This window comes from Ascaphus truei, chromosome 3 (genome assembly GCF_040206685.1).
Source record: "Ascaphus truei isolate aAscTru1 chromosome 3, aAscTru1.hap1, whole genome shotgun sequence".
In the NCBI taxonomy this organism is placed as follows: Eukaryota; Metazoa; Chordata; class Amphibia; order Anura; family Ascaphidae; genus Ascaphus; species Ascaphus truei.
In genome coordinates, this window is record NC_134485.1 from 425,780,800 (window position 1) to 425,807,755 (window position 26,956).

The window sequence follows — 26,956 nt, forward strand, 5'->3', positions numbered from 1 at the left end:
GCCATGTGTGGGAGAGATTTACAGAAAACACGCATTACTACCTCTCTCTCTCTCAGCATATAATGCTATTTTAGTGCCCCCCTGCTCAGCTGTAAGCATAATGCCCTTTTCTTGCCTGGTTTAGGCAAAAGGTCCCTTTTATCAACACCGGCCCCTGGTCAATAGGCTGTCAAGTATTAACCCCACTCACTGCCAGAGGGGACTGCAATGCTGCGAACGGAGCTTTAATCTTCCCTAGCAAGGAGAGGATGGACTCCCAGCTTATTAAGTAGGAACCATCGGTAGGTAGAGATGATTTGAACCCTTGATCTACACAAGGATCGTCAGAAGAACGATCATTAACACGCTGGCTGGCACAAGTCTCTCGTTCCATGAATCCGAGTAGATGGACAGGGAGGGAGTCTTACTTGCTTTGTGTCCACATTACATTATTCATGTGCTGATCGCTCACTGTCAGCACGATTCACAGGTGACTAGTACGGCAGTTTTCCACTTGTGTCCCAAGAAAAAAAAGTGCTAATAAGTTTTAATTAAGTCATTCAAAAAGGGTAATTAAGTGTTCCGCTGAAATGTTGGAAATGAAATATAATATGCAAAGCTGTTTCATAGAAAGTTTATTTGACAAAATGTAAGCCCCCCAGCGCACCGGCAGTATTTCTATGCAAACAGGGGTATGGGATTTTCGGCAAAGCCGCCGTACGTTTATCGGGGGTTCCACTGAGTGACCAAACATACGAGAGGATTCTGCAATTCTTCGAAGCTGGAAAACCATTGGGCTTGGGTGAAGTCTACGGATGTGGATCAGGGTTCAAGGTTTCTTATAAATAACTTTCAACTAAATAATGTAAGAGATGAGTATTTCTGATCTATTTCAGAGGGGCAGAGATTAACCCCCTATGTACACCCGCCCGATGGGTTGCGGGCTCCCGTGGCAGCAAAGGGACTCGTTTTCAGAGTGAAAGAGGAAAATAATGGCCAATCATACTACAAGTCAACATCTCCATATGGAATTCACTGTCGGCATCAATTGAGCATCCGTTCGCATTGCTATAGACACACATACATACAATCTTGGCTCAACTACGGCCAAAGCCGCAAGGCAGTTACCGCCAGGTTAAGCCTCACTGCATTATCTTCAAATGCCAATCACAAGCCATGATTTCTGCCATTAGTGGTGAGATGCAAAAGATGGGTTTGCCGCTAATAGTGGATATCCACGAAAGGCCATTAAGGTTGACGCGGGGACTTAACGTTAGGCTGCGGCCAGAGTGAATGGCAGCGCCTCATTGGGCAAACCACTCACGTGACGCGCCAGCGAGCTGCAAATCAAATTGATTTGTCTCGCTGAGTGCCGTGCGCTCAGGGGCACACTCGCGCTCACGCTGGACAAACACATTGCAGCAATGTTCAGCATCCCCCTGGACGAGGCCTTACGTGAGTTAGGCGATACCTAAAGCTGGAGTTACGTCCAGACCCAGACAAAGAGCAAAACCCACTTTGAGCTGTTTTTCAGGCTTTGGATGGGAGTAAAGCTAAGATATACGTAACGCCAGCCTTCAACTGCGCCACTGATTGAGCCACCTGTGCTGACGCCAACCTGTTGGGGGGGTCTTGACCACTGGATTCACGGACCCCTGCACTATACAATAACGTGATGTAAGCCTATGCTAATTCGATACACAAGTCATGTTTTGGCATATAATTAGCTTTGCAGATATGCGCTAAACTCAGGGGAAATAATGTCCATTACTAACTTAGGTAGCGGTATGAGCCCTGATTTACAGGAGCTTTCTGGGCCTAGTCTCTAGTTTGCCATTTGTACATCTGGCAGAGAACCAGTACTTTTCTCCAGCCGCTCCGACCACACGCTATGTACAAGCCTAGCACAGACATTGTACATTACGGGATCTCTTTGTTTTGCTGCACTTATTTTTACAGCAAAGAGCAGAACATCTTACTTTATTGCATCTCAAATACATTTTCCTAAGCTGGGCCGCACTTTTAAAATGGCAGCCATTCAGATTTAAAATTCACATTTACTGGATGAATATACTGTACATTTTCTACCAAATCTTTGTTTAAACTGCCTCTGTTGATCCTTTCCTTTTTATACTGTGCTATATTATTCAATGCTTATGTTATGGCTCCTAAGAACTGTCAACAAAAAAACCCACAGACGCTACGAAGATAAAATGTCAGCGCGCGTTGATATTTAGTTGTTTTTAGTTCTTTTTCGGAAAGGCTGGACTATAGCTTTAAATAGAGCCAATAACCTAGGTACTTACAGGTGGGGTAAAGCGGGTGAGTAAGTGACTTTCCTTAACCCTTTCAGTGCCAGACAGGGCTGCGACGTACTGAAGCACAATACGTTGCAGACGCCTCTGGCCATGAAGGGGTTACTGCCATGGTCCAAGAATCCAAATGCTGAGCGCCCTCTAGGGTTGTATACAAACTAAGCCAGCCCCTTTACCTGCCCCTTCTTCCCCCCTTTGCCTGTCCCTTCTTCCCCCCTTTCCACAGACCCCCTCCTACATTCAGTGGTAACCCTCTGTACGTCCGCCCTATGAAGTCCCTACTGGACACAGAGATGATAAAGAGAGATAGGGTGCGACGCGCAGCCTGTGCCGCGGTCTCAGTTCACGCTGTCCTCGTCACTGGCCTCTCCCCGGTCGTCTTTGGTCTCTTTCACGCTGCTCTCGTCGATGTTCTCCAGCGAGTCGGCATGCTGGACGGACACCTCGGAGAGGCTGATGCTGGGCAGGGTGCTCTGCTCCGGGAAGAGCCAGGGTTTGTGCTGAGGGTTATGCTTCTGCTTCCAGTCGGGGTATTTCAGGCTGGCTTTGTACATCTTCTTCATGGCCTGAAGACAAACGGGAAGCGACATTCAGATTATTTGTCTATCCCGTTCCCAGGCTTAACATTTCAGACGTATCAATAATAATAATAATAGTTTGTTCTTGTATAGCTTGAGGCACAGGGAGATAAAGAAGCCCAAGGTCACAAGGAGTCGACACCGGGAATTGAACCAGGTTCCCCTCAGTGCCAGTCAGTATCTTTACTCACTGAGCCGCACCTTCTCACCAATGTTGTCCAATCTTTTAACAGACCAACTTTCTTTGTAGTTCTTTGTAGTAAAAATTATAGTGTACGTTTTATTTGTCCCAGCATGTGGATAAGAGGCCTGTGAGGATTTGAAACCTCTATGCTCTGCAATTCTATCTATGACAGTTATTTCTAACAGGGAGTTTGTGGGTCGTCTCCAAAGGGCTTCCCCCCCAAAAACTGTAATGGCGGATCTCAGGCAGTGTAGCGGGTTCCTGAGCCTGTGTGGGGACTGGGCACTTAGTAAGGCCCCAAACGGCACCTTATCGTGGGGGGCATAACTGTCACTTACTGTAGGAGCTTCCAAAGTCGCTCCCAACAACAGCAGCAAGGCATTGTGGGGCGTGACTTTGGAAGTTACCGCAGTGATTGACAACTATAGCCCCCATGCTACCTGCACACACTGAGAGACAGTTTGGGGCCTTATTATGTGTGTGTTCCCACCCCCCCCCCACGAGCTCAGGACACCCTACTGCCTGGGATCAGTCACATCGTTTTGTTAGCAACCGCCTGAAGAGTCGGCAATAAGATTTCTTCATTAGGGGTTTTCGTGGAACGAATATATTTCCTAGCCGGGAGTGCACAGTGTAAATAAGGTGGGGACCCGCTGAGCTATGAAGAACTGTCACGCTGGTCCATTACATGGTATAAACACCTACAGCAAATCTGTGCTTCTCCAGTTAACACACAGCACGCAGCCGTGTGTCCGTGTGACAATGCCGTATTACGGGTGTTACACAGAAAATGGCGGATTTCTGTTAGTGAGTGAGATCTATCACAGAAAATCAGTGAGAGCTGACATGGCTGCTTCAGTACCGACCCATACATACAAAGGCCCAATGCAGGGGTAGCCTACGCCAGTCATCAAGGGTCACCAACAGGTCAGAATGTCAGGATATCCCTGCTTCAGCACAGGTGGCTCAATCAGTGGCCCGGTCGGAGATTGAGCCACCTGTGCTGAAGCAGGGATATCCCGACATCCTGACCTGTTGGTGGTCCTTGAGGACTGGCCACTCCTGTTTTATGTGGTTAGGACAAACGGCGACATGCAGCAGGGCTCAAGGTTATGGAAAGTAAAAAAGAAATCTATTTGTTTACAAATAATCTACATTAGTAGAAATGGTTCTGTTCCCGTGGGTTGGACTTTTACCAGGTCCCACACACAGGCCGAAACAGCGCTGCTAATTCCCCAATGTAAATATGTGATATATATATATATATATATATATATATAAATATTTCATTAACCGTGAGTGCTGCTGCCTATGAAGATGTAGGATATAAAGATGTGAAGTCTTGGGCTCCATAACCTGGAAGCGAGGAGCAGAGGTCATTCAGCTCACAACACACGCAGGATCTTTGCAGCCTAAGCCGTGGTAAAGAGGCCCAGTCGCTTAGCACCATTTAGCAGACCCAGACCCAGGAAAAAAAACATTGCTAATCATATTTGCGGAAGATCAAACTATCTACAAATAAATCAATAAATAAAAATAAGTCAAGATAAATATATACATTTTCACAAAAAAGATCAGATCAAACGTTTTAACACCACCAGTGTTGCCCCTTTGGGGCTAAAAAAAAAGCCCTTTAAAAGGGTCATTAGTACTGTACTTAGCGGATGGAATTTTTTAGGATTGCCAGGTGTCCAGTATTGAACCGGACTGTCCTGTATTTGGACACTGTCCAGTAAAATGAGATGTAACACTGGACATGTATGTGTATACCGGTATTACCTCTCTGTGTGTGTATGTGTATACCGGTATTACCTCTCTGTGTGTGTATGTGTATACCGGTACTACCTCTCTGGGCGTGTATGTGTATACCGGTACTACCTCTCTGGGCGTGTATGTGTATACCGGTACTACCTCTCTGGGCGTGTATGTGTATACGGTATTACCTCTCTGGACGTGTATGTGTATACCGGTATTACCTCTCTGGGCGTGTATGTGTATACCAGTATTACCTCTCTGGGCGTGTATGTGTATACCGGTGTTACCTCTCTGGGCGTGTATGTGTATACCGGTATTACCTCTCTGGACGTGTATGTGTATACCGGTATTACCTCTCTGCGTGTATGTGTATACCGGTATTACCTCTCTGGTTGTATGTGTATACCGGTATTACCTCTGTGGGCGTGTATGTGTATACCAGTATTACCTCTCTGGGCGTGTATGTATATACCGGTATTACCTCTCTGGGTGTGTATGTGTATACCGGTATTATCTCTCTGGGCGTGTATGTGTATAGCAGTATTACCTCTCTGGGTGTGTATGTGTATACCGGTATTACCTCACTGGGCGTGTATGTGTATACAGTATTACCTCTCTGGGTGTTATGTGTATACCGGTATTACCTCTCTGGGCTTGTATGTGTATACCGGTATTACCTCTCTGGGCGTGTATGTATATACCGGTATTACCTCTCTGGGTGTGTATGTGTATACCGGTATTACCTCTCTGGGTGTGTATGTGTATACCGGTATTACCTCTCTGGGTGTGTATGTGTATACCGGTATTACCTCTCTGGGCGTGTATTTGTATACCGGTATTACCTCTCTGGGCGTGTATGTGTATACCGGTATTACCTCTCTGGGCTTGTATGTGTATACCGGTATTACCTCTCTGGGCGTGTATGTGTATGGCGGTATTACCTCACTGGGCGTGTATGTGTATGGCGGTATTACCTCACTGGGCGTGTATGTGTATGGCGGTATTACCTCACTGGGCGTGTATGTGTATACCGGTATTACATCTCTGTACATGTATGTGTATACAGTATTACCTCTCTGGGTGTGTATGTGTATACCGGTATTACCTCTCTGGGCTTTTATGTGTATACCGGTATTACCTCTCTGGGCGTGTATTTGTATACCGGTATTACCTCTCTGGGCGTGCATGTGTATACCGGTATTACCTCTCTGGGCTTGTATGTGTATACCGGTATTACCTCTCTGGGCGTGTATGTGTATGGCGGTATTACCTCTCTGGGCGTGTATGTGTATACCGGTATTACTTCTCTGGGCGTGTATGTGTATACCGGTATTACCTCTCTGGGCATGTATGTGTATACCGGTATTACCTCTCTGGGCGTGTATGAGTATACCGGTATTACCTCTCTGGGCGTGTATGTGTATGGCGGTATTACCTCACTGGGCGTGTATGTGTATGGCGGTATTACCTCACTGGGCGTGCATGTGTATACCGGTATTACATCTCTGTACATGTATGTGTATACCGGTATTACCTCTCTGGGCGTGTATGTGTATACCGGTATTACCTCTCTGGGCGTGTATGTGTATACCGGTATTACCTCTCTGGGCGTGTATGTGTATACCGGTATTACCTCTCTGGGCGTGTATGTGTATACCGGTATTACCTCTCTGGGCGTGTGTGTATACCGGTATTACCTCTCTGGGGGTGTATGTGTATACCGGTATTACCTCTCTGGGTGTGTATGTATATACCGGTATTACCTCTCTGGGTGTGTATGTGTATACCGGTATTACCTCTCTGGGCGTGTATGTGTATACCGGTATTACCTCTCTGGACGTGTATGTGTATACCGGTATTACCTCTCTGGGCGTGTATATGTACACCGGTATTACCTCTCTGGGCGTGTATGTGTATACCGGTATTACCTCTCTGGGCGTGTATGTGTATACCGGTATTACCTCTCTGGACGTGTATGTGTATACCGGTATTACCTCTCTGCGTGTATGTGTATACCGGTATTACCTCTCTGGGTGTATGTGTATACCGGTATTACCTCTGTGGGCGTGTATGTGTATACCGGTATTACCTCTGTGGGCGTGTATGTGTATACCGGTATTACCTCTGTGGGCGTGTATGTGTATAACGGTATTACCTCTCTGGGCGTGTATGTGTATACATGTATTACCTCTCTGGGTGTGTATGTGTATACCGGTATTACCTCTCTGGGTGTGTATGTGTATAGCGGTATTACCTCTCTGGGCGTGTATGTATATACCGGTATTACCTCTCTGGGTGTGTATGTGTATACCGGTATTACCTCTCTGGGCGTGTATGTGTATACCGGTATTACCTCTCTGGGTGTGTATGTGTATATACCGGTATTACCTCTCTGGGCGTGTATGTGTATACCGGTATTACCTCTCTGGGTGTATATGTGTATACCGGTATTACCTCTCTGGGTGTGTATGTGTATATACCGGTATTACCTCTCTGGGCGTGTATGTATATACCGGTATTACCTCTCTGGGTGTGTATGTGTATACCGGTATTACCTCTCTGGGCGTGTATGTGTCCGGTATTACCTCTCTGGACGTGTATGTGTATACCGGTATTACCTCTCTGGGCGTGTATGTTTATACCGGTATTACCTCTCTGGGCGTGTATGTGTATACCGGTATTACCTCTCTGGGCGTGTATGTGTATACTGGTATTACCTCTCTGTGTGTGTATGTGTATAGCGGTATTACCCCTCTGGGCGTGTATGTGTATACTGGTATTACTTCTCTGGGCGTGTATGTGTATACCGGTATTACCTCTCTGGGCGTGTATGTGTATAGCGGTATTACCTCTCTGGGAGTGTATGTGTATACCGGTATTACCTCTCTGGGCGTGTATGTGTATACCAGTATTACCTCTCTGGGCGTGTATGTGTATAGCGGTATTACCTCTCTGGGCGTGTATCTATATACCGGTATTACCTCTCTGGGCGTGTATGTGTATACCGGTATTACCTCTCTGGGCGTGTATGTGTCCGGTATTAACTCTCTGGACGTGTATGTGTATACCGGTATTACCTCTCTGGGCGTGTGTGTGTATACCGGTATTACCTCTCTGGGCATGTATGTGTATACCGGTATTACCTCTCTGGGCGTGTATGTGTATACCGGTATTACCTCTCTGGGCGTGTATGTGTATACCGGTATTACCTCTCTGGGGGTGTACGTGTATACCGGTATTACCTCTCTGGGGGTGTATGTGTATACTGGTATTACCTCTCTGGGCGTGTGTGTGTATACCGGTATTACCTCTCTGGGCGTGTGTGTGTATACCGGTATTACCTCTCTGGGCGTGCGTGTGTATACCGGTATTACCTCTCTTGGCGTGTATGTGTTCGGTATTAGCTCTCTGGGCGTGTATGTGTATACCGGTATTACCTCTCTTGGCGTGTGTGTGTATACCGGTATTAGCTCTCTGTGCCTGTATGTGTATACCGGTATTACCTCTCTGGGCGTGTGTGTGTATACCGGTATTACCTCTCTGGGTGTGTATGTGTATAGAGGTATTACCTCTCTGGGCGTGTATGTGTATACCGGTATTACCTCTCTGGGCCTGTATGTGTATACCGGTATTACCTCTCTGGGCGTGTATCTGTATACCGGTATTACCTCTCTGGACGTGTATGTGTATACCGGTATTACCTCTCTGGGCGTGTGTGTGTATACCGGTATTACCTCTCTGGGCGTGTATGTGTTCGGTATTACCTCTCTGGACATAGTGACGTGACCGGCTTGGGGGGGGGGGGGGTGCGGGATTTCCCAGAGCAGGGAGAGAGCAGGGCTGTGGCTAGGGTCCTAGGCAGTTTCCTTCATCCTGATTGGATGCATTACCGATCAGCAGCCAATCAGGAGGAGGTGTCAGGAGCCTGGAGCCAAGGAGAGGAGGAAACCGCATGGAGCAGAGAGCGGAGGTGTGTGAGTATTTTTGGAGAAGCAACCTGGCAACCCTATATTGAGTACATTACGATGGTGTTGGGGGGTACAGGATCCTACTTATTTTATTATTTACAAACCCCCCACAGTACCACTACTTTTAAGTGTTATCAAACGTAGTTATTTTTGTTTAAAGAAAGAGTGTTCATTTGAAAATGAGCGGACATAGTGTGTAAATCCTCGTAAAATGAGGCCCTCCGGGCCCAGCCAGATTATTTAGCAGATGTACAGTTCCCTTCTTAAAATCACACACAGCAATGCGACCATTTTGTAACGCCCTTTGCCCGCTGTTTAACCCTTTCAGTGAGAGGAGAGCCCCCGGCACTGCAGCGGTTGGAAAGGTTGCTGTTTGCCGTGTCCTGCATTGGATGGTTAGTGGGTCCCATGATAATGTGATAGGGCGGTTAGTGCAGAGCTCTGCAGGTACAGTACTGCTCTCTGCACCAGGTGTACATGTGCCTGTGTGTGGGACACTGTGCCAGGGCACGGTGACCTGTCACCGCATACTGTAATAAGAGCACCTGTTCATAATTATACCAGGGGAGAGAGAGAGATTGTGTGAGGGAGAGAGAGAGATTGTGAGAGAGAGAGATTGTGAGAGAGAGAGAGATTGTGTGAGGGAGAGAGAAAGATTGTGATCGAGAGAGAGATTGTGTGAGGGAGATAGATTGTAAGAGAGAGAGAGATTGTGTGAGGGAGAGAGAGATTGTGAGAGAGAGAGAGAGATTGTGTGAGAGAGAGAGATTGTGTGAGGGAGAGAGAGAGAGATTGTGTGATGGAGAGAGAGAGATTGTGTGAGGGAGAGAGAGAGATTGTGAGAGAGAGAGAGATTGTGTGAGGGAGAGAGAGAGAGAGATTGTGTGAGGGAGAGAGAGAGAGAGATTGTGTGAGGGAGAGAGAGAGAGAGATATGTGAGAGAGAGAGAGAGAGAGAGAGATTGTGTGAGAGAGAGAAATTGTGTGAGGGAGAGAGAGAGATTGTGAGAGAGAGAGATTGTAAGCGAGAGAGATTGTGTGAGGGAGAGAGAGAGAGAGATTGTGAGAGAGAGAGAGATTGTGTGAGGGAGAGAGAGAGAGATTGTGAGCGAGAGAGAGATTGTGAGAGAGAGAGATTGTGAGCGAGAGAGAGATTGCGAGCGAGAGAGATTGCGAGCGAGAGAGATTGTGAGTGAGAGAGAGATTGTGAGAGAGGGAGAGAGATTGTGTGAGGGAGAGAGAGAGAGAGATTGTTTGAGGGAGAGAGAGAGAGATTGTGTGAGGGAGAGAGAGAGAGATTGTGAGCGAGAGAGAGATTGTGAGTGAGAGAGAGATTGTGTGAGAGAGAGAGATTGTGAGAGAGCGAGATTGTGAGAGAGAGAGAGAGAGATTGTGTGAGAGAGAGAGATTGTGAGAGAGAGAGAGAGAGAGAGAGAGAGAGAGATTGTGAGAGAGAGAGAGATTGAGAGAGAGAGAGAGAGAGAGAGATAGGGGGAGATTGTGAGAGAAAGAGAGAGAGAGATAGGGGGAGGGGGGAGATTGTGTTTGAGAGAGGGGGAGATTGTGTGTGAGGGAGAGAGAGATTGTGAGAGAGAGAGATTGTGTGAGGGAGAGAGAGAGATTGTGTGAGGGAGAGAGAGAGATTGTGTGAGGGAGAGAGAGAGATTGTGAGAGAGAGATTGTGTGAGGGAGAGAGAGAGAGAGATTGTGTGAGGGAGAGAGAGAGAGATTGTGTGAGGGAGAGAGATTGTGTGAGAGAGAGAGATTGTGTGAGAGAGAGAGATTGTGTGAGGGAGAGAGAGAGAGATTGTGAGAGAGAGAGATTGTGAGCGAGAGAGATTGTGTGAGGGAGAGAGAGAGAGAGATTGTGAGAGAGAGAAATTGTGTGAGGGAGAGAGAGAGAGATTGTGAGCGAGAGAGAGATTGTGAGCGAGAGATTGCGAGCGAGAGAGATTGCGAGCGAGAGAGATTGTGAGCGAGAGAGAGATTGTGAGTGAGAGAGAGATTGTGAGAGAGGGAGAAAGATTGTGTGAGGGAGAGAGAGAGAGATTGTTTAAGGGAGAGAGAGAGAGAGATTGTGTGAGTGAGAGAGAGAGAGAGAGAGAGAGATTGTGAGCGAGAGAGAGATTGTGAGCGAGAGAGAGATTGTGTGAGAGAGAGAGAGAGATTGTGAGAGAGCGAGATTGTGAGAGAGCGAGATAGTGAGAGAGAGAGAGAGAGAGAGAGATTGTGTGAGAGAGAGATTGTGAGAGAGAGAGAGAGAGAGATTGTGAGAGAGAGAGAGATAGGGGGAGATTGTGAGAGAAAGAGAGAGAGAGATAGGGGGAGGGGGGAGATTGTGTTTGAGAGAGGGGGAGATTGTGTTTGAGAGAGAGGGAGATTGTGTTTGAGAGAGGGGAGATTGTGTTTGAGAGAGGGGAGATTGTGTTTGAGAGAGTTTAAGGGGGGGATTGTGTTTGAGAGAGTTTAAGGGGGGGATTGTGTTTGAGAGAGTTTAAGGGGGGGATTGTGTTTGAGAGTGTTTAAGGAGGGGGGATTCTGTTTGAGAGAGTTTAAGGGGGGTGATTGTGTTTGAGAGCGTTTAAGGGCTGGAGATTGTGTTTGAGAGAGTTTAAGGGAGGGAGATTGTGTTTGAGAGAGTTTAAGGGGGGAGATTGTGTTTGAGAGAGTTTAAGGGGGGGAGATTGTGTTTGAGAGAGTTTAAGGGGGGGAGATTGTGTTTGAGAGAGTTTAAGGGAGGGAGATTGTGTTTGAGAGAGTTTAAGGGGGGAGATTGTGTTTGAGAGAGTTTAAGGGGGGGGATTGTGTTTGAGAGAGTTTAACGGGGGGAGATTGTGTGTGAGAGAGTTTAACGGGGGGAGATTGTGTGTGAGAGAGTTTAAGAGAGAGAGGGGGAGGGAGATTGTGTGTGTGAGAGAGAGATGGAAACGAGCGGGCCCCCGGCGCTGAGTAGCGCTGTTTTCAGCTCTGTGGAACCCCCATTTGTTCCCGCGATACTTCATGGTGAACGTACCAGCATTTCCACCCCCCCCAGGGACATACAGCGGCGGTTTAAATCTCCTGCGTGATGCAGAATAACAGTCCTACATCCTGCGGGACGCGGGCGATTTCAAACTAAGTAAGTAATGCCGGTAACTTAGCCAGTAACCACGGGGTACCCGGAGCTGAAACCAGCCTGGAACCTCGGGGGACCCCCGATTCCCAGCCTATAAAAAGGAGGGGCTGGGGAGGGCGGGGGCTGCTTTCCGGCCGTTTGGTTCATTTGTTTTTTATGTTTATTTTTTTTAAGCATCAGTTACCTACTTTTAACCCTTTAAGCATATTACTGTCATCGGTATAATTTGGGGAGCCGGTGAGTGGCGCCCCTACCTGAATATTACACATCCTGCCAGATCTCACACCCCGATCTCTCTGTATAGACACGTGTGCTGTATGCAGTGCCGGGTTTCTCATCAGGCCTGCTAGGCCAGGCTCTAGGGCGATAATATTTTTGCGCTCTCGGGCCTATCAGGCCTGACGGGAAGTAACTTAGCGGTTGTGGCTGGCTCCTTACCTGCGGCGCCACTCCTCCTTCTGAACCGCAACGTCAAATGATGTCATGACGTTGCGCTACCATTGCAATGCGACGCCACGTTGGTGACGTTTGCGGCGTCATTTGACGCTGTGGTTCAGAAGGAGGAGGGAGGCGGCCACAACCGCTAAGTGCCTAGGGGCGGCGGAGTTTCAAATCCACGCCGCTGCGCGTATGCGCATTAACCTTCACGTAGCAATGTTTTGTGGGTATGGGGAAACATGACAAAGTGCTGCACTATTTCACTAAAGGGGTGGTGGGTTCGTGGAATAGCTTCCCAGCAGTGGGGGTCGTGGGTTACATGCTATGGTGGTCGTGGGTAACACAGTAAGGGAATTAAAAAAATGCCTGGGCCAGGCATAAGGGGGTCCTAACTATGCAAGCAAAGATTACACAGGGGCAGGGGCTTTACACCAGACATGGACCTCTCCCTGCACAGAGAGAACTGCATCTCCCTGCACAGAGAGAACTGCATCTCCCTGCACAGCTCTTCCAGGCAATCTCCCTGCATCTCCCTGCACAGCTCTTCCAGGCGATCTCCCTGCACAGCGCTTCCAGGCGATCTCCCTGCACAGCGCTTCCAGGCTATCTCCCTGCATCTCCCTGCACAGCTCTTCCTGGCAATCTCCCTACATCTCCCTGCACAGCTCTTCCAGGCAATCTCCCTGCATCTCCCTGCACAGCTCTTCCAGGCGATCTCCCTGCACAGCGCTTCCAGGCTATCTCCCTGCATCTCCCTGCACAGCTCTTCCTGGCAATCTCCCTACATCTCCCTGCACAGCTCTTACAGGCGATCTCCCTGTACAGCTCTTACAGGCGACCTACCTGCACAGAGAGAGCTGCGTCTCCCTGCACATCTCTTACAGGCGATCTCCCTGCACAGAGAGAACTGCATCTCCCTGCACAGAGAGAGCTGCATCTCCCTGCACAGAGAGAGCTGCATCTCCCTGCACAGCTCTTCCAGGCAATCTCCCTGCATCTCCCTGCACAGCTCTTCCTGGCGATCTCCCTGCATCTCCCTGCACAGCTCTTACAGGCGATCTCCCTGCATCTCCCTGCACAGTTCTTACAGGCGATCTCCCTGCATAGCTCTTACAGCGATCTCCCTACATCTCCCTGCACAGCTCTTACAGGCGATCTCCCTGCATAGCTCTTACATCGATCTCCCTACATCTCCCTGCACAGCTCTTACAGGCGATCTCCCTGCACAGCTCTTACAGGCGATCTCCCTGCACAGCTCTTACAGGCGATCTCCCTGCATAGCTCTTCCTGGCGATCTCCTTGTATCTCCCTCGACAGTTCTTACAGTCGATCTCCCTGCATCTCCCTGCACAGCTCTTACAGGCGATCTCCCTGCACAGCTCTTACAGGCGATCTCCCTGCACAGCTCTTACAGGCGATCTCCCTGCACAGCTCTTACAGGCGATCTCCCTGCACAGCTCTTACAGGCGATCTCCCTGCACAGCTCTTACAGGTGATCTCCCTGCACAGCTCTAACAGGCGATCTCCCTGCATAGCTCTTACAGGCGATCTCCCTGCACAGCTCTTACAGGCGATCTCTCTGCACAGATCTTACAGGCGATCTCCCTGCACAGGTCTTACAGGCGATCTCCCTGCATAGCTCTTACAGGCGATCTCCCTGCATCTCCCTGCACAGCTCTTACAGGCGATCTCCCTGCACAGCTCTACAGGCAATCTCCTTGCATCTCCCTGCACAGCTCTTACAGGCGATCTCCCTGCACAGCTCTTACAGGCGATCACATTGTTTTTATTTTAATAACACAGTATTGAAGCAGGGGATCTCCGGAGCTGAACTGCATTAATTTCAGCCCCGGGGACCCCCTGTTTCCCGAGAAACAGACCCCGGTATGGGGTGCCGGTATCTCCGCAAAGTTTAAATGTCCAGGTCGTGTGACGTAGGAGATTTAACCAATGCAGGGAGATACCGGCACCCCATACCGGGGCCTGTAACCCGGGGCTGAGATTAATACGGTTCAGCTCCGGAGACCCCCTGCTTCAATACTGTTTTATTAAAATCAAAACAGCTTCATTGCCTTAGCGGTTAGTTGATACAGTAATGAAGCTGACTGTAAATGTATCTTTACTACATAGGATGGAAGCAGGGGGTCCCCGAAGCTGATATTAATGCGGGGCAGCTCTGGAGACTTCCGGCTTCAATCTGATGTAGTAACAATACGTTTTTTCCGTCAGAGTCACATCGCGGACCCCGCCTCGCCACCCTTCCCGTGACAGGATCGTAATCTGCGCGTTATAGCCACGATGTGAATCTCGCAGCTGCCTGAATAGCGGCAAGTGTCAAAAACCGCGACTTTGAGCATTTTGTGAGCTCCTGCTCGGTTTGTCCGAGCGAGAGCACTGCCGGTCGGGAAGAAGCAGGTTTCACGCGAGCTTGCCATGTTATTGGAGCTTTCTGAATAGTTACAGATGCAAACCCGCTCGAAAAGTGCCCCAAACTGTCAACAACTCACTTATCGGATCTACTAGAATGAAGCCCTATGTTTCTCATAGAATTGTTATCGAAGGCGGAAAGAACTCAGAGTTGTTATTATTACAAGGACTTACTGCAGTTTAATAAATTAATAATTTCATTTAAATCATTACATTTTAATTGAACGAGGCCTGTATACGTTTACACAGTTTATCATTTCAACGCTTCGTTTCCTACAGGAACTGATAAATGTTTTTTTTTTTATTATACCTTGAAACGTTCTCATATTAAGTCCGTTGCTTCATTAATTCGGTCTCATATCCAGACAGTTCCCAGAAAAATAATAACGGTGACAGCTGGTATCGGACCAAACAAATAGAATCCATGTTCAAATGCAGGTGTTTACATTGGCCCTACAAAAGTATCACAACGTATAGTACGTATCATCTCATTTCCCTGTGTCTGTTTTACCATCGTGTTCTAGGTGTATTACAGGGTTACCAGGTGTCCAGTATTTGTACACTGTCCAGTAAAGAAGTAGAGGTAATACTGGACGTGTATGTGTATACCAGTATTACCTCTCTGGGTGTGTATGTGTATACCGGTATTACCTCTCTGTGTGTGTATGTGTATACCAGTATTACCTCTCTGGGCGTGTATGTGTATACCGGTATTACCACTCTGGGCGTGTATGTGTATACCGGTATTACCTCTCTGGGTGTGTATGTGTATACCGGTATTACCTCTCTGGACGTGTATGTGTATACCGGTATTACCTCTCTGGACGTGTATGTGTATACCGGTATTACCTCTCTGGGTGTGTATGTGTATACCAGTATTACCTCTCTGGGCGTGTATGTGTATACTGGTATTACCTCTCTGGGCGTGTATGTGTATACCGGTATTACCTCTCTGGGCGTGTGTGTGTATACCGGTATTACCTCTCTGGGTGTGTATGTGTATACCGGTATTACCTCTCTGGGCGTGTGTGTGTATACCAGTATTACCTCTCTGGGTGTGTATGTGTATACCGGTATTAACTCTCTGGGCGTGTATGTGTATACCGGTATTAACTCTCTGGGCGTGTGTGTGTATACCGGTATTAACTCTCTGGGCGTGTATGTGTATACCGGTATTACCTCTCTGGGAGTGTATGTGTATACCGGTATTACCTCTCTGGGCGTGTATGTGTATACCGGTATTACCTCTCTGGGTGTGTATGTGTATACCGGTATTACCTCTCTGGGCGTGTATGTGTATACCGGTATTACCTCTCTGGGCGTGTGTGTGTATACCGGTATTAACTCTCTGGGTGTGTATGTGTATACCGGTATTACCTTTCTGGGCGTGCATGTGTATACCGGTATTAACTCTCTGGACATGTATGTGTATACCGGTATTACCTCTCTGGGCGTGCATGTGTATACCGGTATTACCTCTCTGGGTGTGTATGTGTCCGGTATTACCTCTCTGGGCATGTATGTGTATACCGGTATTACCTCTCTGTACATGTATGTGTATACCGGTATTACCTCTCTGGGCGTGTATGTGTATACCGGTATTACCTCTCTGGGTTTGTATGTGTATACCGGTATTACCTCTCTGGGCGTGTATGTGTATACCGGTATTACCTCTCTGGGCATGTATGTGTATACCGGTATTACCTCTCTGGGTTTGTATGTGTATACCGGTATTACCTCTCTGGGTGTGTATGTGTATACCGGTATTACCTCTCTGGGCGTGTATGTGTATACCGGTATTACCTCTCTGGGCGTGTATGTGTATACCGGTATTACCTCTCTGGGCGTGTGTGTATACCGGTATTACCTCTCTGTGTGTGTATGTGTATACCGGTATTACCTCTCTGGGCGTGCATGTGTATAGCGGTATTAACTCTCTGGGCGTGTATGTGTATACCGGTATTACCTCTCTGGGTGTGTATGTGTATACCGGTATTACCTCTCTGGGTGTGTATGTGTATACCGGTATTACCTCTCTGGGTGTGTATGTGTATACCGGTATTACCTCTCTGGGTGTGTATGTGTATACCGGTATTACCTCTCTGGGTGTGTATGTGTATACCGGTATTACTTCTCTGGGTGTGTATGTGTATACCGGTATTACCTCTCTGGGCGTGTGTGTGTATACCGGTATTACCTCTCTGGGTGTGTATGTGTATACCGGTATTACCTCTCTGGGTGTGTATGTGTATACCGGTATTACCTCTCTGGGTGTGTATGTGTATACCGGTATTACCTCTCTGGGCGTGTATGTGTATACCGGTATTACCTCTCTGGGCGTGTATGTATATACCGGTATTACCTTTCTGGGCGTGTATGTGTATGGCGGTATTACCTCACTGGGCGTGTATGTGTATACCGGTATTACATCTCTGTACATGTATGTGTATACCGGTATTACCTTTCTGGGCGTGCATGTGTATACCGGTATTACCTCTCTGTGTGTGTATGTGTATACCGGTATTACCTCTCTGGGCGTGTATGTGTATACCGGTATTACCTCTCTGGGCGTGTATGTGTATACCGGTATTACCCCTCTGGGTGTGTATGTGTATACCGGTATTACCTCTCTGGGTGTGTATGTGTATACCGGTATTACCTCTCTGGGCGTGTATGTGTATACCGGTATTACCTCTCTGTGTGTGTATGTGTATACCGGTATTACCTCTCTGGGCGTGTATGTGTATACCGGTATTACCTCTCTGGGCGTGTATGTGTATACCGGTATTACCTCGTATGTGTATACCGATATTACCTCTCTGGGTGTGCATGTGTATAGCGGTATTACCTCTCTGGGTGTGTATGTGTATACCGGTATTACCTCTCTGGGTGTGTATGTGTATACCGGTATTACCTCTCTGGGTGTGTATGTGTATACCGGTATTATCTCTCTGTACATGTATGTGTATACCGATATTACCTCTCTGGGCGTGCATGTGTATAGCGGTATTACCTCTCTGGGTGTGTATGTGTATACCGGTATTACCTCTCTGGGTGTGTATGTGTATACCGGTATTACCTCTCTGGGTGTGTATGTGTATACCGGTATTACCTCTCTGGGTGTGTATGTGTATACCGGTATTACCTCTCTGGGTGTGTATGTGTATACCGGTATTACCTCTCTGGGTGTGTATGTGTATACCGGTATTACCTCTCTGGGTGTGTATGTGTATACCGGTATTACCTCTCTGGGCGTGTATGTGTATACCGGTATTACCTCTCTGGGCGTGTATGTTTATATTACCTCTCTGGACATGTATGTATATACCAGTATTACCTCTCTGGGCGTGTATGTGTATACCGGTATTACCTCTCTGGACGTGTATGTGTATATTACCTCTCTGGACATGTATGTGTATATTACCTCTCTGGACATGTATGTGTATATTACCTCTCTGGACGTGTATGTGTATATTACCTCTCTGGACGTGTATGTGTATATTACCTCTCTGGACGTGTATGTGTATATTACCTCTCTGGACGTGTATGTGTATATAACCTCTCTGGACGTGTATGTGTATATTACCTCTCTGGGTGTGTATGTGTATATTACCTCTCTGGGTGTGTATGTGTATACCGGTATTACCGCTCTGGGTGTGTATGTGTATACCGGTATTACCTCTCTGGGCGTGTATGTGTATACCGGTATTACCTCTCTGGGCGTGTATGTGTATATTACCTCTCTGGACATGTATGTATATACCAGTATTACCTCTCTGGGCGTGTATGTGTATATTACCTCTCTGGACGTGTATGTGTATATTACCTCTCTGGACATGTATGTGTATATAACCTCTCTGGACGTGTATGTGTATATTACCTCTCTGGGTGTGTATGTGTATATTACCTCTCTGGGCGTGTATGTGTATACCGGTATTACCGCTCTGGGCGTGTATGTGTATACCGGTATTACCTCTCTGGGCGTGTATGTGTATACCGGTATTACCTCTCTGGGCGTGTATGTGTATATTACCTCTCTGGACATGTATGTATATACCAGTATTACCTCTCTGGGCGTGTATGTGTATATTACCTCTCTGGACGTGTATGTGTATATTACCTCTCTGGACGTGTATGTGTATATAACCTCTCTGGACGTGTATGTGTATATTACCTCTCTGGGTGTGTATGTGTATATTACCTCTCTGGGCGTGTATGTGTATACCGGTATTACCGCTCTGGGCGTGTATGTGTATACCGGTATTACCTCTCTGGGCGTGTATGTGTATACCGTATTACCTCTCTGGGCGTGTATGTGTATACCGGTATTACCTCTCTGGGCGTGTATGTGTATATTACCTCTCTGGACATGTATGTATATACCAGTATTACCTCTCTGGACGTGTATGTGTATATTACCTCTCTGGACGTGTATGTGTATATAACCTCTCTGGACGTGTATGTGTATATTACCTCTCTGGGTGTGTATGTGTATATTACCTCTCTGGGTGTGTATGTGTATACCGGTATTACTGCTCTGGGTGTGTATGTGTATACCGGTATTACCTCTCTGGGCGTGTATGTGTATACCGGTATTACCTCTCTGGGCGTGTATGTGTATATTACCTCTCTGGACATGTATGTATATACCAGTATTACCTCTCTGGGCGTGTATGTGTATATTACCTCTCTGGACGTGTATGTGTATATTACCTCTCTGGACATGTATGTGTATATAACCTCTCTGGACGTGTATGTGTATATTACCTCTCTGGGTGTGTATGTGTATATTACCTCTCTGGGCGTGTATGTGTATACCGGTATTACCGCTCTGGGCGTGTATGTGTATACCGGTATTACCTCTCTGGGCGTGTATGTGTATACCGGTATTACCTCTCTGGGCGTGTATGTGTATATTACCTCTCTGGACATGTATGTATATACCAGTATTACCTCTCTGGGCGTGTATGTGTATATTACCTCTCTGGACGTGTATGTGTATATTACCTCTCTGGACGTGTATGTGTATATAACCTCTCTGGACGTGTATGTGTATATTACCTCTCTGGGTGTGTATGTGTATATTACCTCTCTGGGCGTGTATGTGTATACCGGTATTACCGCTCTGGGCGTGTATGTGTATACCGGTATTACCTCTCTGGGCGTGTATGTGTATACCGTATTACCTCTCTGGGCGTGTATGTGTATACCGGTATTACCTCTCTGGGCGTGTATGTGTATATTACCTCTCTGGACATGTATGTATATACCAGTATTACCTCTCTGGGCGTGTATGTGTATACCGGTATTACCTCTCTGGACGTGTATGTGTATATTACCTCTCTGGACGTGTATGTGTATATTACCTCTCTGGACATGTATGTGTATATTACCTCTCTGGACATGTATGTGTATATTACCTCTCTGGACGTGTATGTGTATATTACCTCTCTGGACGTGTATGTGTATATTACCTCTCTGGACGTGTATGTGTATATTACCTCTCTGGACGTGTATGTGTATATTACCTCTCTGGACGTGTATGTGTATATTACCTCTCTGGACGTGTATGTGTATATTACCTCTCTGGACGTGTATGTGTATATTACCTCTCTGGACATGTATGTGTATATTACCTCTCTGGACGTGTATGTGTATATTACCTCTCTGGACGTGTATGTGTATATTACCTCTCTGGACATGTATGTGTATATTACCTCTCTGGACGTGTATGTGTATATTACCTCTCTGGACGTGTATGTGTATATTACCTCTCTGGACGTGTATGTGTATATTACCTCTCTGGACATGTATGTGTATATTACCTCTCTGGACATGTATGTGTATATTACCTCTCTGGACGTGTATGTGTATATTACCTCTCTGGACGTGTATGTGTATATTACCTCTCTGGACGTGTATGTGTATATTACCTCTCTGGACGTGTATGTGTATATTACCTCTCTGGACGTGTATGTGTATATTACCTCTCTGGACGTGTATGTGTATATTACCTCTCTGGACGTGTATGTGTATATTACCTCTCTGGACATGTATGTGTATATTACCTCTCTGGACGTGTATGTGTATATTACCTCTCTGGACGTGTATGTGTATATTACCTCTCTGGACATGTATGTGTATATTACCTCTCTGGACGTGTATGTGTATATTACCTCTCTGGACGTGTATGTGTATATTACCTCTCTGGACGTGTATGTGTATATTACCTCTCTGGACATGTATGTGTATATTACCTCTCTGGACGTGTATGTGTATATTACCTCTCTGGACGTGTATGTGTATATTACCTCTCTGGACGTGTATGTGTATATTACCTCTCTGGACGTGTATGTGTATATTACCTCTCTGGACATGTATGTGTATATTACCTCTCTGGACGTGTATGTGTATATTACCTCTCTGGACATGTATGTGTATATTACCTCTCTGGACATGTATGTGTATATTACCTCTCTGGACATGTATGTGTATATTACCTCTCTGGACATGTATGTGTATATTACCTCTCTGGACGTGTATGTGTATATTACCTCTCTGGACATGTATGTGTATATTACCTCTCTGGACGTGTATGTGTATATTACCTCTCTGGACGTGTATGTGTATATTACCTCTCTGGACATGTATGTGTATACCGGTATTACCTCTCTGGGCGTGTATGTGTATACCGGTATTACCTCTCTGGGCGTGTATGTATATACCGGTATTACCTTTCTGGGCGTGTATGTGTATGGCGGTATTACCTCACTGGGCGTGTATGTGTATACCGGTATTACATCTCTGTACATGTATGTGTATACCGGTATTACCTTTCTGGGCGTGCATGTGTATACCGGTATTACCTCTCTGTGTGTGTATGTGTATACCGGTATTACCTCTCTGGGCGTGTATGTGTATACCGGTATTACCTCTCTGGGCGTGTATGTGTATACCGGTATTACCCCTCTGGGTGTGTATGTGTATACCGGTATTACCTCTCTGGGTGTGTATGTGTATACCGGTATTACCTCTCTGGGCGTGTATGTGTATACCGGTATTACCTCTCTGTGTGTGTATGTGTATACCGGTATTACCTCTCTGGGCGTGTATGTGTATACCGGTATTACCTCTCTGGGCGTGTATGTGTATACCGGTATTACCTCGTATGTGTATACCGATATTACCTCTCTGGGTGTGCATGTGTATAGCGGTATTACCTCTCTGGGTGTGTATGTGTATACCGGTATTACCTCTCTGGGTGTGTATGTGTATACCGGTATTACCTCTCTGGGTGTGTATGTGTATACCGGTATTATCTCTCTGTACATGTATGTGTATACCGATATTACCTCTCTGGGCGTGCATGTGTATAGCGGTATTACCTCTCTGGGTGTGTATGTGTATACCGGTATTACCTCTCTGGGTGTGTATGTGTATACCGGTATTACCTCTCTGGGTGTGTATGTGTATACCGGTATTACCTCTCTGGGTGTGTATGTGTATACCGGTATTACCTCTCTGGGTGTGTATGTGTATACCGGTATTACCTCTCTGGGTGTGTATGTGTATACCGGTATTACCTCTCTGGGTGTGTATGTGTATACCGGTATTACCTCTCTGGGCGTGTATGTGTATACCGGTATTACCTCTCTGGGCGTGTATGTTTATATTACCTCTCTGGACATGTATGTATATACCAGTATTACCTCTCTGGGCGTGTATGTGTATACCGGTATTACCTCTCTGGACGTGTATGTGTATATTACCTCTCTGGACATGTATGTGTATATTACCTCTCTGGACATGTATGTGTATATTACCTCTCTGGACGTGTATGTGTATATTACCTCTCTGGACGTGTATGTGTATATTACCTCTCTGGACGTGTATGTGTATATTACCTCTCTGGACGTGTATGTGTATATAACCTCTCTGGACGTGTATGTGTATATTACCTCTCTGGGTGTGTATGTGTATATTACCTCTCTGGGTGTGTATGTGTATACCGGTATTACCGCTCTGGGTGTGTATGTGTATACCGGTATTACCTCTCTGGGCGTGTATGTGTATACCGGTATTACCTCTCTGGGCGTGTATGTGTATATTACCTCTCTGGACATGTATGTATATACCAGTATTACCTCTCTGGGCGTGTATGTGTATATTACCTCTCTGGACGTGTATGTGTATATTACCTCTCTGGACATGTATGTGTATATAACCTCTCTGGACGTGTATGTGTATATTACCTCTCTGGGTGTGTATGTGTATATTACCTCTCTGGGCGTGTATGTGTATACCGGTATTACCGCTCTGGGCGTGTATGTGTATACCGGTATTACCTCTCTGGGCGTGTATGTGTATACCGGTATTACCTCTCTGGGCGTGTATGTGTATATTACCTCTCTGGACATGTATGTATATACCAGTATTACCTCTCTGGGCGTGTATGTGTATATTACCTCTCTGGACGTGTATGTGTATATTACCTCTCTGGACGTGTATGTGTATATAACCTCTCTGGACGTGTATGTGTATATTACCTCTCTGGGTGTGTATGTGTATATTACCTCTCTGGGCGTGTATGTGTATACCGGTATTACCGCTCTGGGCGTGTATGTGTATACCGGTATTACCTCTCTGGGCGTGTATGTGTATACCGTATTACCTCTCTGGGCGTGTATGTGTATACCGGTATTACCTCTCTGGGCGTGTATGTGTATATTACCTCTCTGGACATGTATGTATATACCAGTATTACCTCTCTGGACGTGTATGTGTATATTACCTCTCTGGACGTGTATGTGTATATAACCTCTCTGGACGTGTATGTGTATATTACCTCTCTGGGTGTGTATGTGTATATTACCTCTCTGGGTGTGTATGTGTATACCGGTATTACTGCTCTGGGTGTGTATGTGTATACCGGTATTACCTCTCTGGGCGTGTATGTGTATACCGGTATTACCTCTCTGGGCGTGTATGTGTATATTACCTCTCTGGACATGTATGTATATACCAGTATTACCTCTCTGGGCGTGTATGTGTATATTACCTCTCTGGACGTGTATGTGTATATTACCTCTCTGGACATGTATGTGTATATAACCTCTCTGGACGTGTATGTGTATATTACCTCTCTGGGTGTGTATGTGTATATTACCTCTCTGGGCGTGTATGTGTATACCGGTATTACCGCTCTGGGCGTGTATGTGTATACCGGTATTACCTCTCTGGGCGTGTATGTGTATACCGGTATTACCTCTCTGGGCGTGTATGTGTATATTACCTCTCTGGACATGTATGTATATACCAGTATTACCTCTCTGGGCGTGTATGTGTATATTACCTCTCTGGACGTGTATGTGTATATTACCTCTCTGGACGTGTATGTGTATATAACCTCTCTGGACGTGTATGTGTATATTACCTCTCTGGGTGTGTATGTGTATATTACCTCTCTGGGCGTGTATGTGTATACCGGTATTACCGCTCTGGGCGTGTATGTGTATACCGGTATTACCTCTCTGGGCGTGTATGTGTATACCGTATTACCTCTCTGGGCGTGTATGTGTATACCGGTATTACCTCTCTGGGCGTGTATGTGTATATTACCTCTCTGGACATGTATGTATATACCAGTATTACCTCTCTGGGCGTGTATGTGTATACCGGTATTACCTCTCTGGACGTGTATGTGTATATTACCTCTCTGGACGTGTATGTGTATATTACCTCTCTGGACATGTATGTGTATATTACCTCTCTGGACATGTATGTGTATATTACCTCTCTGGACGTGTATGTGTATATTACCTCTCTGGACGTGTATGTGTATATTACCTCTCTGGACGTGTATGTGTATATTACCTCTCTGGACGTGTATGTGTATATTACCTCTCTGGACGTGTATGTGTATATTACCTCTCTGGACGTGTATGTGTATATTACCTCTCTGGACGTGTATGTGTATATTACCTCTCTGGACATGTATGTGTATATTACCTCTCTGGACGTGTATGTGTATATTACCTCTCTGGACGTGTATGTGTATATTACCTCTCTGGACATGTATGTGTATATTACCTCTCTGGACGTGTATGTGTATATTACCTCTCTGGACGTGTATGTGTATATTACCTCTCTGGACGTGTATGTGTATATTACCTCTCTGGACATGTATGTGTATATTACCTCTCTGGACATGTATGTGTATATTACCTCTCTGGACGTGTATGTGTATATTACCTCTCTGGACGTGTATGTGTATATTACCTCTCTGGACGTGTATGTGTATATTACCTCTCTGGACGTGTATGTGTATATTACCTCTCTGGACGTGTATGTGTATATTACCTCTCTGGACGTGTATGTGTATATTACCTCTCTGGACGTGTATGTGTATATTACCTCTCTGGACATGTATGTGTATATTACCTCTCTGGACGTGTATGTGTATATTACCTCTCTGGACGTGTATGTGTATATTACCTCTCTGGACATGTATGTGTATATTACCTCTCTGGACGTGTATGTGTATATTACCTCTCTGGACGTGTATGTGTATATTACCTCTCTGGACGTGTATGTGTATATTACCTCTCTGGACATGTATGTGTATATTACCTCTCTGGACGTGTATGTGTATATTACCTCTCTGGACGTGTATGTGTATATTACCTCTCTGGACGTGTATGTGTATATTACCTCTCTGGACGTGTATGTGTATATTACCTCTCTGGACATGTATGTGTATATTACCTCTCTGGACGTGTATGTGTATATTACCTCTCTGGACATGTATGTGTATATTACCTCTCTGGACATGTATGTGTATATTACCTCTCTGGACATGTATGTGTATATTACCTCTCTGGACATGTATGTGTATATTACCTCTCTGGACGTGTATGTGTATATTACCTCTCTGGACATGTATGTGTATATTACCTCTCTGGACGTGTATGTGTATATTACCTCTCTGGACGTGTATGTGTATATTACCTCTCTGGACATGTATGTGTATACCGGTATTACCTCTCTGGGCGTGTATGTGTATACCGGTATTACCTCTCTGGGCGTGTATGTATATACCGGTATTACCTTTCTGGGCGTGTATGTGTATGGCGGTATTACCTCACTGGGCGTGTATGTGTATACCGGTATTACATCTCTGTACATGTATGTGTATACCGGTATTACCTTTCTGGGCGTGCATGTGTATACCGGTATTACCTCTCTGTGTGTGTATGTGTATACCGGTATTACCTCTCTGGGCGTGTATGTGTATACCGGTATTACCTCTCTGGGCGTGTATGTGTATACCGGTATTACCCCTCTGGGTGTGTATGTGTATACCGGTATTACCTCTCTGGGTGTGTATGTGTATACCGGTATTACCTCTCTGGGCGTGTATGTGTATACCGGTATTACCTCTCTGTGTGTGTATGTGTATACCGGTATTACCTCTCTGGGCGTGTATGTGTATACCGGTATTACCTCTCTGGGCGTGTATGTGTATACCGGTATTACCTCGTATGTGTATACCGATATTACCTCTCTGGGTGTGCATGTGTATAGCGGTATTACCTCTCTGGGTGTGTATGTGTATACCGGTATTACCTCTCTGGGTGTGTATGTGTATACCGGTATTACCTCTCTGGGTGTGTATGTGTATACCGGTATTATCTCTCTGTACATGTATGTGTATACCGATATTACCTCTCTGGGCGTGCATGTGTATAGCGGTATTACCTCTCTGGGTGTGTATGTGTATACCGGTATTACCTCTCTGGGTGTGTATGTGTATACCGGTATTACCTCTCTGGGTGTGTATGTGTATACCGGTATTACCTCTCTGGGTGTGTATGTGTATACCGGTATTACCTCTCTGGGTGTGTATGTGTATACCGGTATTACCTCTCTGGGTGTGTATGTGTATACCGGTATTACCTCTCTGGGTGTGTATGTGTATACCGGTATTACCTCTCTGGGCGTGTATGTGTATACCGGTATTACCTCTCTGGGCGTGTATGTTTATATTACCTCTCTGGACATGTATGTATATACCAGTATTACCTCTCTGGGCGTGTATGTGTATACCGGTATTACCTCTCTGGACGTGTATGTGTATATTACCTCTCTGGACATGTATGTGTATATTACCTCTCTGGACATGTATGTGTATATTACCTC

The 26,956-nt window shown here is 46.1% G+C and overlaps 1 protein-coding gene across 1 annotated transcript in view; it reads right to left on the minus strand.

The window, feature by feature from the left end:
• Positions 1-2,491: 2,491 nt before the first annotated feature.
• STARD10 (StAR related lipid transfer domain containing 10) overlaps positions 2,492-26,956 on the minus strand; it is a 115,930-nt gene continuing 91,465 nt past the window's right edge. The window contains exon 6 of the mRNA XM_075592796.1: positions 2,492-2,860. Within this exon, the coding sequence (XP_075448911.1) occupies positions 2,633-2,860 (228 nt within the window). The 3' untranslated portion in view covers positions 2,492-2,632. The remainder of the gene's footprint in view (positions 2,861-26,956) is intronic.